General features: G+C 50.6%; 1 protein-coding gene across 1 annotated transcript; it reads right to left on the bottom strand.

Moving 5' to 3' along the window:
* Positions 1–3,432: 3,432 nt before the first annotated feature.
* On the bottom strand, positions 3,433–13,549 carry FBXO47 (F-box protein 47). Its single transcript, XM_048318318.1, is given in 11 exon segments — positions 3,433–4,335; positions 5,568–5,727; positions 6,214–6,356; positions 6,792–6,938; positions 7,686–7,862; positions 8,606–8,677; positions 8,680–8,713; positions 9,496–9,573; positions 10,451–10,527; positions 12,771–12,941; positions 13,358–13,549. Coding segments are annotated over 11 exon segments (1,350 nt in total). The 5' UTR covers positions 13,530–13,549; the 3' UTR covers positions 3,433–4,216.
* Positions 13,550–13,983: the final 434 nt, after the last annotated feature.

Below are 13,983 nucleotides of genomic sequence, written 5' to 3'. Positions count from 1 at the left end.
GCCGCTGCGGAAGATGCGGCTGAGCAGCAGCCTCGCCACCCGAGCGGCGGCCAGGTGAGCTCCTCGCCCCACCAGGTGTGAATTTCTGGGGAGGAATGCGCGGGGAGGGGGGGCGGGGGGCAGATTTGGGGTCGGTGCTTCTGGCTTTGGCTGCCTGGGCTGGAAGGGGGGCAGCGGGGGTGATTTTACACCGGGCCACTCAGCCCCGGCCATTGTGCAGCTGCCGGGCTCTGCCGGCCGGATTGATCAGCCCGCTCGGGTGGCTTCTGTTCCGAGAGAGGGAGAAACGGAACAGCTCCGGGGAGAAACCGGGCGGGATCCCGGCTGCGTCATTCCTAAGGAGCCAAAGGAGGGTCCCGGGATGAGGGGGGGCTGCGGCCGCTGCTTCCGCACGGAGCTGCTCCATCCCGCTGCTCCCGCACGGAGCTGCTCCATCCCCGCGGCTCCGGCACGGAGCTGCTCCATCCCCGCGGCTCCGGCACGGAGCTGCTCCATCCCCGCGGCTCCGGCACGGAGCTGCTCCATCCCCGCGGCTCCGGCAGCTCCGGGCCCGGCTCACACCGGCCTCTCCTTTCCCTTTCTCTGTCACAGCCTCTCCTTTCTCTCCCGCAGCCTCCGCCCGGTGCGTGTCCCTCGGAGCCTTCTGGAACAGCGTTAACCTCTGCGAGCCCAGCGCGGAGCACGGAGCGGCCACGGAGCCAGCGGGGCCGGGGAGGGAATGAGGGGACAGAGGAGGGGACCGCTGTCAGGATCTGGGTTATTCGCGCTGCCAGGACCTGTGTCCTTCCCGCGGTCAGGTCCTGGGATGCTCCCGGTGACGCACGCGGTGTTCCCGGGGGATGCGAAGGGTCCTGTCCCCTCTTCGTGTCCTGTCCCCCCTTCGTGTCCCTGTCCCCTCGGCGCGAGCGCATCCGAGGTCGTTTGGGCTTAATTTTAGGAAATCGCTTCTATTTTTAATGAACAGTGTTCAGGGAATGGAATAAAGAGGAAGGACATGGCAGAGGGAACATGGCTGCTGGTGTCACTGCGTGGATGGGGATGGGGGACACGCGGCTCCAGGGACAAACTCCGTGAGTGCACAGGGATCCAGGGCATCCCGGGAATGCTGAGAGATTGGGAATCCAGGCTGAGGCACCCCTGTGTCCCCCAACAGTCCCTGGGGAGGGTCCCTGCTCCAGGCAGGGTGGGGTCCCCACCAGCCTCTCCCCTTTGGAGGGTCCCTGAGCATCCCCACTCCTCACTCAGGTCCCTCGGTGGTGTTTGGAGAAGCTCCAGGAGGCCTTGGATGGGAAAAGGAACATTTTTACCACGATGGAAATTTCTGTGGGATGGAAAGAACATTTCAGAGCTTCATTTTCCCTCTGCTTGGAGAGGCCTGGGAAGGTGCTTGGGGCATCAGGAGGATTTTTCTTGTTCTTTTATGAAGCCCTGCATCAATCCCTGACCTCCCACTGCCACTCACGGGCAGCGACTGAAAGTTTCACCCTCCTAGAAGGCAAAATTTTCATATTCCTGGTGTCTCCCAGGGTTTTATAATTTTTTAAGCAACAAACACCTGAAATACCCATAATGGGAAGAACTTTGTGCCCCTTTATCCATGGAACCACCACACAAGAGTGTGAGAGAACGGGATCCAGGGAGAGCAGGAAATGCTGGAATGGGCTGGTGAGACTTTCAGGAGAGGGTGTTCACAGGATAAAAAAAGAGGGATTTCAGAGTCTGGGAATGCTGGATGTGGTCAGTGCTACCAGTTGAATGCTTGACACTGCGATTTCCTGCCAGTAAAACTCCTGAGAGAAACTCCAAGCTGGGGATTTCATCCCAAGCGTGTTCCTGGAGCCACCCGGAGCGATCCCTCCCACTGAGCCCAGGAGGTGAGGAAACGCTGCTCCCTCGCCCCACCACCAAATATAGCCGGGAATCAGGAGCCTGAAATATTCCGGGAGGAATTTCTGCAGGCATAAGTCATGTTCTCAATAACCTCCCCTGCCGAGGCTGTGAGTGGAGCCGACATCTGCGGGGATGAGGGGAGAGTGAGTAAGGAGGAATGCGTGGAATGGAAACTCCGCTGAGTGTGAAGCCAGGAGCGATCCTTTTCTCTGACTCCCAGGCCCTACAGAGCTGCCAGCTCTGCAGGACAATCCCTTCCTGCACCCCCAAACTGGCCAGCTCCGGGCTGGGAGGCGAGGAGGGGTGGGAAAAGGGATTGGAACCCACAGTTCCAGCAGTTCCAATCTGGCAGCAGAAGGAAAATCACCCTTTTCTCAAGTACCGCCATCCCAGCTGCTCTGGACCTGGACCCTCCTCGGTGTTAAATTGTGAGAGCTGATCCAGGGGGGAACTGGAAAAGGAGGGTGCAGGGCTGGGGTCATTTCCCAGTTCATCCCAAGCCGGGCGGGATTGGGCTTCAGGCCTTTGGGAATTTTGATGGAAATGAGGCAAAAACCATCACCAAGCACCTTCCCCCCCCCCCCCGCCCCGAGCCGCCGGGAGAGCCAGAGCCGGGGCAGTTAATGACAATTAATAAAGCCATCAATAATTGATGAGGAGCCGGCGCTCCGTGCTGACATTCCAGCCCCGCCCGGCTGCTCCAGGGAATCAAAGAGCTCCCTTTTCCCGTGTGGCTGCGCTCCCATAAAAGCCCCCCTTGTGCCCGGCTGGAATTTATGGCCGCTGCGGCCCCGGGGCCGGGAATGCCCCGGGACCCGGCGGGACAGGGACACACAAAGCGCCGGGCTCTGCTCCCTTCTCCTGCTCCCATCTGCCGGGATTATTTATCTGGAGCGATTCCTGAGGATAAAAGGGAGAGACGAGGAGCTGGGCTGGAGATTCCGCCTCGGCGGCTTCCTGGCGGCGTTTTCCCGTCGCTGTTCTCACTCCGAGTGTGTTTTCTCCTCGTATTTTGGGTTCTTTGGGGATCAGTCCGGCCACGTTCGGTTCCCGGAGTAGAAAGTAGAGCCTGGAATTTCTCTCCCTTCAGAAATCACGCACAGCACAACCGCGGCGTTGCAGCGCCCTTAAACATCACCTTCAGCCAGCCAAGGGAAAAAAGGGATGGTCCCAGCATTTTCCAGCAGCTGCCGCGCTCAGGGAAGGTTTCACCTCCGCCATCTACCGGCACCTGCAAAGACCGATGGATGTCCCGGAGTAAAATCCTGCCTGGAATCGTGTATTCCACAAAGGTGGCGAGGATTTTTAGCGCACAAACTTCAGAGCAATTCCCGAGCTGCTCCCAGGTTGTTGCCGATGGGAGCAGGTGGGGGCAGCTGAGATAAATCGGTCCCACTTCAGCTGTTCCCACACTTCCCGAGGTAAATGTGGGAAAAGCTGGTGCTGAAGGAAGCCTGAAAGGTTTGGAAAGGGAACACTGAGGTGGGGAAAGCGGCTCTTCAGTAACCTGGAGGCTGCAAACAGCACACGGAGCGTGAGTGCCTTTTAATGCTGTCACATGGGTTTGTCTGGAAGGCAACAGAGCAGAAAATCAAACCCTTCTCTAAGCAGCAAACACTTATCCATTTAATGAAGCAGAGTTCTAATTTAATGTGGTTAATGGGGATCTTCAACTTGGCTAAATCCTAAAATGCTTCCACAGTTGGTACCTGGGGCAGGGGGAGAGATTGGAAGTTTCTTCTGCTCTATAAAAACCTGGAGATTGAGAGGAAAAAAATGCCTTGGTAGATCAAAGCATTGGGATTGCGTTCAGAAATCACGTTTTGCTGAAGCTGAATGTACAAACTGCACTTCTGTCACAGAGCCTGAGTTAGAGACCCTGGCAAGCTGGAAAAATGCAGCTCCTCAAATCCCGCCCCTGCCTTTCTCCTCCAACTCCCAAGAGAAAACAAATTCAAGAGAGCAGAATGTTTTGGGTTCTGGGCTAAGATAACACGAGCTTCACTCGGTGTCTGCACATCAAATATGGAAACCACGTCGTTTTTATTGTGTGTGCAAACACGCACAGTGGGAAAAGAACGCAGTTGGTGTTCCCAACGGAGAGGCCCCAGCCCTCTTCCCTGGAGGAGCAGAGCACACGGAATGGAATTGCACTCCCCAAGCCCTCCATGAGCTCACTCAGCTGGACTGACACGGGTGGTCCCAACTTGTGCCACTCCAGCTCTTACTGGGACAGGAATTCAAGGAATAATCAGACACTTCTTTGCAAACGTTCAAAGGAAAAGGAAGAGAAATCCAGCAGGAGTGGAGGGAGGGTCCATGGAACTCAGGTGGTGCTGCTGTTGTTGCTCATGGCCAGGTAGAGGATTTCCTTGTGGAAGCTGGCCTGGGCATTCACCAGGTGGAACAGGTTCAGGAAGCTGCTGTCCTCCTCGTCCCGCTCCCCTGCCAGGGCACAGAAACCACGGAAAAGGAGGAGTGAAACTGAACTCTGTACCCAGTCCGTCTCTGGAGGTGAATCTTCCCCAGGCAGAGCTCTCAGCAGAGGGAAGCAGCAGCCTGTGCAGTGTGCTGGGATTTAGCAGCAGCCTCTGCCCCTGATGGCAGCACAGCTGGGAGGGAACACAGGAGGATCTCCTGGGTTCCTCCACCAGCCTGGCCACAGACAGACAGCAACAGCTCTGTGTGAGGACAAGGATGAGCTGAGCAGGGTGTTCCTCGCTCCAGCTCAGCTCCACCATCGGCCCTGAGGCTCCAGCAGGGCAGCAGCTGCAGCTGGTGCAGGTTTAGGCTCAGCCCAAAGGGACTTTGGGCTCAGCTTTCTGGTGGGATGGGTTTTAAAATACTCTTGGTTTCACCATCCACAGCACCAGGAATCTCTTAGCAAGAGAAGTAAGTTAAAATAAATATTTCTTCCCAATTATGACACTTGGTTGGTTATTTTTGCTGCCCAGAGAAGCTGTGGCTGCTCCTGGATCCTTGGAAGTGTCCAAGGCCAGGCTGGATGGGGCTTGGAGTAACCTGGGATAGTGGGAGGTGTCCCTGTCCATGGGACTGGATGGGATTTAAGGTCCCTTCCAACCCAAACCATTCCATGATTCTGCTCCAAACCCATCTGCTCCTTGTATTTACTTGGATTTGGATTTGCTTTATGAGGCAGTGAAAGACCTGCCCAGGGATCAGGATCAGGCATGGCAGGAGTGGAATGGGATGAGCTTTGAGGTTCCTTCCAACCTAAATCCTTCTGGGATTCCAGAACTTTACAGATCCAGGTATCACTGCTGCTCTTTTACAGATGGAGAAATGGACTCTGGAGGGGATTTTGGGAAGGAATCCTTCCCTGTGAGGGTGGGCAGGCCCTGGCACAGGATGCCCAGAGCAGCTGTGGCTGCCCCTGGATCCCTGGCAGTGCCCAAGGCCAGGCTGGATGGGACCTGGAGCAGCCTGGGACAGTGAGAGGTGTCCCTGCCCATGGCAGGGGTGGGATGGGATGAGCTTTAAGGTCCCTTCCAACCCAAACCAGTCTGGAATTCTGTGGTTTTATGTTATCAAACCCCTCAGGTTCTGCAGGACTGCCCTGCCTGGGGAGGGAGGGAAGGCCAGGCTGTTCCTGGGTGCTGTGGGCAGCTCCAGAACCTGATGCAGGAGCTGGTCCAGGCCCACGGGCCGAGCCTTACCGGCCAGCACTGCCTGCAGCATGTCCATGAGCATGTGAGCAAAGGTGTTCTCCAGGCACTGCAGGAAGTTGTTTCTCTCCCAGGGGGTGCTGAAAACCCTGCAGACCTTCTGCATCATTTTCACTGCCCAGTCCATGCAGTACAGGTCCTTCTCACACACCTGGAGGGCAAAGGAAGGATTAAAACCACACCTTTTATGATGCAAGATCAAATCTTAGCATTCACTATTGGCTCTGGATCAGTTGTGCCACAGCCTGGAAAATCAGGGGTTGTGACAAGGACACAGAGGTGGGATAGATTTTAAAACACTCCTGGTTTCACCATCCATGGCACCAGGAATCTCTTAGCAAGAGAAGCAATTTAAAATAAATATTTCTTCCCAATTATGACACTTGATTGGTTATTTTTGTTGCCCAGAGCAGCTGTGGATCCCTGGCAGTGTCCAAGGCCAGCTGAATTCTGGGAATTCTGAACCTTTTGCTGGTGGTGCTTCTCCTCAAGGCTTGCTGCACAGGGAGCAGAGAGGGTGGAAGAGCACCCAGCTTCTGGCTGGATTTATTCCTGGTGTGTGGGAGAGGGTGGGGAAGATTTTCCAGCCTGAGACAGCAAATTTGGGGGTAAAGAGGCTGTGCTGAGTTGTACTCACCAGGGCCATGAAGACCATGAGCCTGGCCAGCTCCGCAGCTCTGCCATTCACAGCTTTGCTGGCCAGGAAGGTGAAGCAGATGCTGTTCCCACTCAGGAGGAGGAGCCGAGCGTTGTTCTCCATCAGCCACTCCTGGGGAATCACTTTGTAATGATGGAGAGAGAGAGGATTTCAGTCACTTGTGAGCAAAAAGAGGAGCAGTGAAACGGCACAAATAATCCCTGCCAGCAACAATCAGAGCTCTCCACACCAACTCTGTGACACAACCTCAGCCAAAACTCTCAGTGTAGCTGTTAAAACTGCTCCGGAGAATTTGGCCTGAGCAAACTCCGCGTTTGGACAATGTTTCCTCAATAATTCAAGGCAAGATTTGAGTTTTAAAGGTCTCCATGGATTCTTAAAAGATTTCTCCATGGGGAAAGACAGCCTGGATGTGTAAGGGACTTTCTCTCATCACCAGTGTGGTGACTTTTCCAACCAAGGCACAGCTACTGCGAGGAATTTTGCGGCACAGAGCTGGATTTGGAGGACGTGAGGATCTGTAATCCCATGGATTAATGATAAAGGCAAAACCACACCTGACAGCTCATCCACAAGACTGATAACATCATCTGCTGTCCATTCTCTAGCTTCTGTGCCATACAGCAGCTTAATTGCATCAGCTAAACCCTTCAGACTGGTCTCATCTGTCGGTCCTTCTATCATTTTCTGCCAGACCACGTGTCCTGAGCGATATATCAATCACAACTGCTAGTAAGTGACATTTATTAAACAAGAAAGTTGCTAAACTGAGCCTCACAGCAGGTGCAGAGGAGGGGAATTCAGGTGACACCACCGAGGCTTTGTGTTTCTTTCCCATCTGTCATTTTAGTGGGAGTTGCAGCGTGAGCCAAACTTAAAGAAACCCAGGTTTAATAATTAAGTGAGGAAACGTGTTTTCCGTCAGGGAAATGGGTGCTTCTTGGAGATGGATTTAAGTCTACTCCAAGCAGGAGAGAATAGAGGAACAGAAGTGCCATTTAATCTCTTCACTTGAATTGTAACTTATAACTCTGTGTGTGTGTATTTGATGTATTTTATGTGTGTTAGTGATGTCTGCTTGAGCAGAACAATTTTTTCCTAGGCAATTCAATGGCTTCACACTGACAGAGGGCATGTTTAGATTGGGTTTTAGCAAGGAATTCCTTCCCTTTCTTCCTTTCCAGAGGGCGGGGAGGGGCTGGAATGGAATTCCCAGAGCAGCTGTGCCTGCCCCTGGATCCCTGGAAGTGTCCCAGGACAAGCTGGACAGGGCTGGGAGCACCCTGGGCTAGTGGAACATGTCCCTGCCCATGGCAGGGGTGGCACTGGATGGGCTTTAAACTCCCTTCCAACCCAACCCATTCCACGACTCCATTATTCCAATACAACCACATTTTTGGGGGTTTTCCTGCAAGAAAATCTCCTCCCCGGGGCCCACCCTTTGCGCTCACCATCGAGGGACGACACGGGCCCGAAGATGATGTAGAGCAGGCGGGCCTGGTTGACCATGGGCCAGGGCTTGAGGATGCGCGTGAGCCAGAAGGCGGAGTCGCTGCGGTGGCTCCCGGGCGACAGCAGCACCCCCCGGCAGTAGAGGCGGATCCGCAGCTCCAGCCTGCGGGCACTGCCTGGGAAACGGGCTGGGCTCAGCAATTCCTGAGCCTCCCTCCGTTCAAAGCATCGCTTCTTCATAGCAAGGGAAAGGGGGGCGGGTTCTTAACGTGTTTAATTCGGTTTTCATCTCTTACTGCCTGAATTTGGCTGGTTTTGGTGCTTTGCCCCAATTCAGGTGGTGGCATCTGTGGATGCACCCTCTGGGATCCTCCACAAGCTGTGGGGTTTGGTTTCTGGGTTTTGGCGATATTGGAAGGGTGAGATGGCTGTGGGTGAAGTGTTCCACAGAAATTCCCTGTTCTGTGTTGGGAAATGGGAGAATTTCTTGGGAGGCGTTTGTGCCGTCAGTGTTGGGGTTCAGAAATGTTAAACCTCGCTTTTTGCTGCATCATTTTCTTTCTGAGTGGGCTCCCTTCCCATTGATTTCACTGTTGTAGGGTAGGAAAGATTCAAATCCATGATGTAGAGACACAACTGATGACTTGGATTGATAATGCAATGATTTATAAAACCCCTAAAGGCCTCTCAAGACAAATCTCTTCACTGCAGAGACAAAGGCTCTTGGTGAAGGGAAAACAGCTGTGTCCGTCGAGATGAAGGCCAAGAACTCGCTGTAGGATGCCCACAGAACACACAGCAGAGTCAGGAACCCCCTCAGTCCCACCCACATTCTGTTTGCAGCAATCAGGAGCCATTTCCTGCCCTCTCCGTGCTGGCACATTTTGGGTTTTTGGGACTGCTGGCTGCTCTGAGTTACCTGGTTTGCTGCTGACGACTGTCTGCACTTTCCTGGCTAAGTTGCTCAGCTCCCAGAGGAAGTTAAACACCCGTGGCACTCGAGCTCATCCCAGCCTGCTGTCAGGATCTGGAGGGGAGGGAAAATGGGGTGAAAACGAGGAGATTGAGCAGAAATTCGGTTCACAGTGCCAGTGCTCACAGCAGATAAACACAATTGGTCCTGCAGGTTCTCAGGAGAGGGAGGGAAGGGTTGTACCTGAGTGAGGTGCCTGAGGAGGGCAGGGAAGGCATTGCCTGCCTCAGGCGGTGCTTAGGGCCTTGATACTGAAATTGGCTAGAAAAGAAACTTTCTAACAAAATTTGAAGCATTAGAAAGCAGGGATTCGTCAGCCTGATGCCTCCCAGAACTAAAAGCTGCTGAGGGTGTTCCAAAATCTGATTTGTGAATCTTAAGTGGAAGGTATTTGCTACAAAATGTCCCTGCACCAATAATCACCTGCTCTGCTAAGAGACGATTTTAATTTTAAAGTTTTTTTACATTAATTTTAAGCTACCACAAACAGAAACTGTTCTGACCTCTGATGTGTGGAGCCATTTCCCTTGAAACGAAAGCATCTCTGCTCTTGGCCTGTGAATTTGGAGCTGTGTGATAAAACACTCCCCTTCTCCGCTCCTTAAGTAATAAATTGCTAATCAAAACCCAGACTGGTTGGGAAAGAAATCCAGGCCAAGGAATCCTCAAGAGTCAAATCAGCAACTTGCAGCACCAGAAAGAAAACTCAGGAACTGTGTGAATAACCACCACCCCCCTCCCCTACACCCCAAACCAGCTCATACTTCTAAAAACCTTGCAAGACACAGATGAATTTAGAAAACTGCCTTAATTTTCTGTCCATGGGGATACTGTACCTGTAAGAACACACCATAGCACTGTAACCCCAGGCAGTGCAGGGGACTGGCACAACCATTCAGCTTGAAACAGGAAACCTGCAAGTGCAAACAGCAGTGGTTTGTCCTCGTGGACCACGAGTTCATTGCTATGATTGAAAATTCTCTGTGCTCCTTGTGTCCCTCAAAGCAGAGAGGTTCGGAAGGATTCCCTCCCCTCCTTGTGTGAGTTTTGGGAATGTTATGGAAATGAGTTGTTGGAATGAGTTGTGGTAGCTGCTTTAGGGTTTAGCATTGAGTCAAAACTGTGGGTGTATAAAAGGGTTTGGAGAAGAAAAATCTGATTTTTTCCAGTCTGGGGAGGAAAAACCTTATTTTCAGGGAGGGAAATTTCCATGAAGGGCTGTGCAGAGCTTTAGTAGCCCATGAGATGATGAGGGGCTGAGAACCACCAGCCTGGGAAGGTGGGGTCTCAGTGGAACAGCCTCCAACATGCTGGAGTTTGGTACTGATATTATGAAGAGACTGATTCCAAATTAATAAATTGATTATTCAGTGGTGATAAACTCCAGCAAAGATTCACAGAATCACAGAATTAACGAGGCTGGAAAAGAACTTTGAGGACATAAAGTCCAACCTATGACCTAACCCCACCTCATCAACTAAACCATGGCACCGAGTGCCACACGCAGCCTTTTGTTAAACACCTCCAGGGACAGTTCCCACCTCCCTGGGCAGCCCATCCCAGTGCCCAATCACTCTTTCTATGAAGAATTTTTTCCTCGTGTCCAGCCTAAACCTCCCCTGCCACAGCTTAAGGCCATGTCCTCTTGTCCTGGTGTCACTGGAGACCATCCCAGAGGAAATGACCTTGTGGAAATAGAGTTGTAAGCACAAAGGGCAGTGAGGAATGCTGCTGGAAGGAAGGTGGACTTACACCTGAGAGTATTTTGTGCACATCCCCTCGAGTACTTACCCCTGAGAGCACCTTGTGCACGTACTTGAGCCTGTCCCTGGTGGGCAACAGCAGGGTGCACCTCTTGAGCAGCAGCCCTGGGGCAGAGGGGTCAAACACACACAGCTCTGGGGATGCTCAGACACCGCTGGAGCATCCTCAGGAAATAAATACAGCCTGAAAATGCAGGCACAGAGAAAAAGCTGCTACTCCAAGGTGAAAGGAGCAGTGGTTTGTGTTTGGAGTAGGGGCAGCAAGGCCATCTTTCCCCAGAGGAATGTTTTCAGGGAGTTTCCAGCTTCCTGCACCCACTGTAACTTGTTTATGGTGTTGTTTAAAGCCCCCGTTACTCACAGTTGGAGCTGGATTGAAATGACTGCATTGGTTTGGGAATTACAGCTGTTCAAAATACTGCACAGAAATGTGAACTTGTTGCACCTCTTCTAAAAGCACCCTGGGGGAAAGCTGGTTTTCCCCTTACATCATCCCCAAGTTTTTTTCAGGATAGCCACATGTTCTAAAAAGCAAATATTCTGGATTTTCCTAATGTAAAACGTAGCAGAGAGTGAAATTTCTTTTCCTATACAGGCATGGTTGGGATGTCAGAGTCTGGAGCTCGTTATCCCAGGGAACAGCTGGTTGTTGAGCAGAATTCCTTCACACTCCTGATAAAAACTGGGTTAACAGCTTGCACTCAAAGCCTTTCACCAGAATAAAATATATATATATATATATATATATGCTGCTTGTTAATTAATCAAGGAATCCACTGAAAAGCTTGGAGCTTCCCAGGGAGAAAGAGAAAAAAAAAAAAAAAAAAAAGGAGATTTTTCTCCAGAAAAAAATCCCACCCTAAAAATACATCCTTTTTTTTTCCCAAGGTCAGAAAGTGCTTTGTGGATTTACTGTGATTCTGAAGTGACTCTTCCCTCCCTCAGAGCATGTCAGCATTCCTGCACGACAGCCATAATTTATTCATCAGCCTCGGATGTGCTCCAGAGCTCAGCCAAGTCCATTTTTTATTGACTAGATCAGACTTTGGAGAGCACTCCCCGAGGAGCAGCTGTTAGGACAGCTTAGCTGCACTCCAGGATGGAGCCACCCGTGAGGGGAAAACCCCGTGGAGTGAGAAAAGGCTCGAGCAAAAGGTGCTTTTTGTCTCCAGCTTTTTCCTGCTGCAATGTAAATATTGATTTTGCAGCCAGCCCTACCAGAGACGCTCCCCTGAGCCTCCCACCGTGACACAACCGCAGCCAATGGTTTTGTGTTTTGAAAAGGTTGTGTTTGACTCCTCCAGCTCCTGCAGGGGTGGGTTCACACCTACATTTGAATAACAGGGTGCCATTTTGGGTGAGATTATTACAAAGCCCAAACTGATTCTGATTTTTATTTTTTTTTTAAGGATTTCTAGGTTTCAGGCTTCATTTTAAAAAGGAAAGACTAAGATTAATTTTAAAAGGTATTTTAAGATAGCTCAAAACATCCATGGTTTGCTTACTGCAGGTTTTCGTTCTGAATTATTTTAACATTCAGAACGAATGTTAAAATAATTCAAACATAATTAAATATTAAAATAATTCAAACATAATTAAAACATCAGCTTGTGTGAGCTGATGTTTTAATGCCTTTATTTAATGCCTTTAAGGCCTTCATTTAATGTCTTTAATGCCTTTACTTAATGTCTTTAAGGTCTCTATTTAATATATTTAATGCCTTTACTTAATGTCTGCAGTTCAACCCATATTTACAATTCTCCCTCTAACCCTGGCATTTATTTCTCTGTCAAACATACATTTTTTTATCAGACAGGGAACAGTAAATATGGACCCACTGATGTTTTAATTTCATTTCCTCCCCTGACAGAAGGATGTAGAGCGAATCAGAACCAACGTGCTTTAAAAACGAGCAAGGCAGCCGGTGTTGGTCACTCCGGAGTTAGGCTGGGCTTAAGGGCTGCATTTCCCAGCCTGAGGAATGTGAGCTGCTCCAAAGGGAGACCCCGCGGGCTGAGCAGCCGCATTCCTTTGGCTGCCCGGGGCCTGGGAGCCTCGGTTCCCTCTGCGCTTCTCAGCGCCGGGTTCCAAACAGAGGGAATTTGGAAACACCTCCTCCTGCAAGCTGATCCTCTGCCTGTTCTCTGGAAAAAGGACACCCAGAGGAGGCAGGACACGCAGGGTTTTTTCCATAACTCAGAGGTTTTGGAAGGATTTCAGGCAATTCTTCGGTGTGGGAAGGGATTGTTTGGCTCCTCGTTCTGCACGGAGGATTTGGGCCACATCCTCAGCGTTTCTCTGTTAACGCACACACCAGGAGAAAGCTTTTGAGTGAGTTTTGCTCTCACCTAGAGATTTGTAGTGCTCCAGAATGGAGGCTCCTTCTTTCCTGCCAGGGAGTTCGAGGTTGTGGAAGTCCTGCAGCAGGAGCCGGCGGGTCCCTGACGAGGTGGAGATGTAATTAATCAGGCGGCTGCTGATGGTTTTGGACACCATGCTCAGCATGCTGATGTCCTTCACTGGAAAAGCAAAGCCAGGACACTCCTAAATCCCTACTGCAAGGGAAAATGCTGATCACGAGTCAATAACTTCTTCTGACTTCAAAAACAGCCAAGAAATGAGATTTATAAATAAAACAAAAATTAATTACTGTTGATCTCCTTTGCCAGCAAACTGGAGTAATTAGGAACTGACAGATCTAAGGAATAATTTTCACATTTGATAAGCAAAACCCAACTTCAAATAGATTGTAACCATCATTGAAATTTTGGTCAGTTGTTTTCCCATGCTTAAAAGCTGAAAATTCAGCGTTAAAGCCACATAAAATGACTTTAACTGCTTAAAAGCGACAGCATTTTGAATGCTAAAGCTTTGTAGATGAAAAAAAAAATCGATGGTAATTTTCAGATGTTGAGGTTTCTGATCAACTCCTCACCTGAGAGATAATTCAACATCATTTGGAAGATCTCTAAGGGAAGGGTTTGGAAATCCCCCAGTGCTGACAGAGCCTGGCAGTCCCTGCCCGGGGTGTGGCAGGAGCGGCGGCTGCTCCGCCTCTGTTTCTGCCCGAGGGTCGAGGTGCAGCTGCTCCCTGCGCTCGAGGTCATTGTTCCGGTGTTCCCATCAATTTAACCTGGAGGGAAGGGAAAAAAAAAAACCAAAAAATATTAAAGTCTGATTTTCTGAGGAGGAAAAGGCTCCCAGGATGAGGCTGAGAGGAAATGACTCCCTTGGAGACACAGAGTGTGTGAAAATCTTGTCTGTGCGTAGGATAAGCTGCTTGGATTCAGGGCAGTGAAAGTGATTTGCTCAATAACTTTTAGTACATAAGGAATGAAATGTGTTCTAGCTAATAATTTATGTGTTGAAAAGTATAAATAATGTCTGGGGGAATGCAGGATTCAGCTGATTTTGGAGGAGGAAAAGACAAAAGCACTGGGGGCACATCTGAGGGGGCAGACACAGCAAGGGAGGAAAACAGCTCTGAAAGGGAATTCTTGGGGAATTACATGTGAGGGTACAAGCTACAGTAATTAACAACATCGTTTTAATTTGTCACAC

This window comes from Corvus hawaiiensis, chromosome 1 (assembly GCF_020740725.1).
Source record: "Corvus hawaiiensis isolate bCorHaw1 chromosome 1, bCorHaw1.pri.cur, whole genome shotgun sequence".
In the NCBI taxonomy this organism is placed as follows: domain Eukaryota; kingdom Metazoa; phylum Chordata; class Aves; order Passeriformes; family Corvidae; genus Corvus; species Corvus hawaiiensis.
This window is presented reverse-complemented; position numbering and strand designations above follow the sequence as displayed.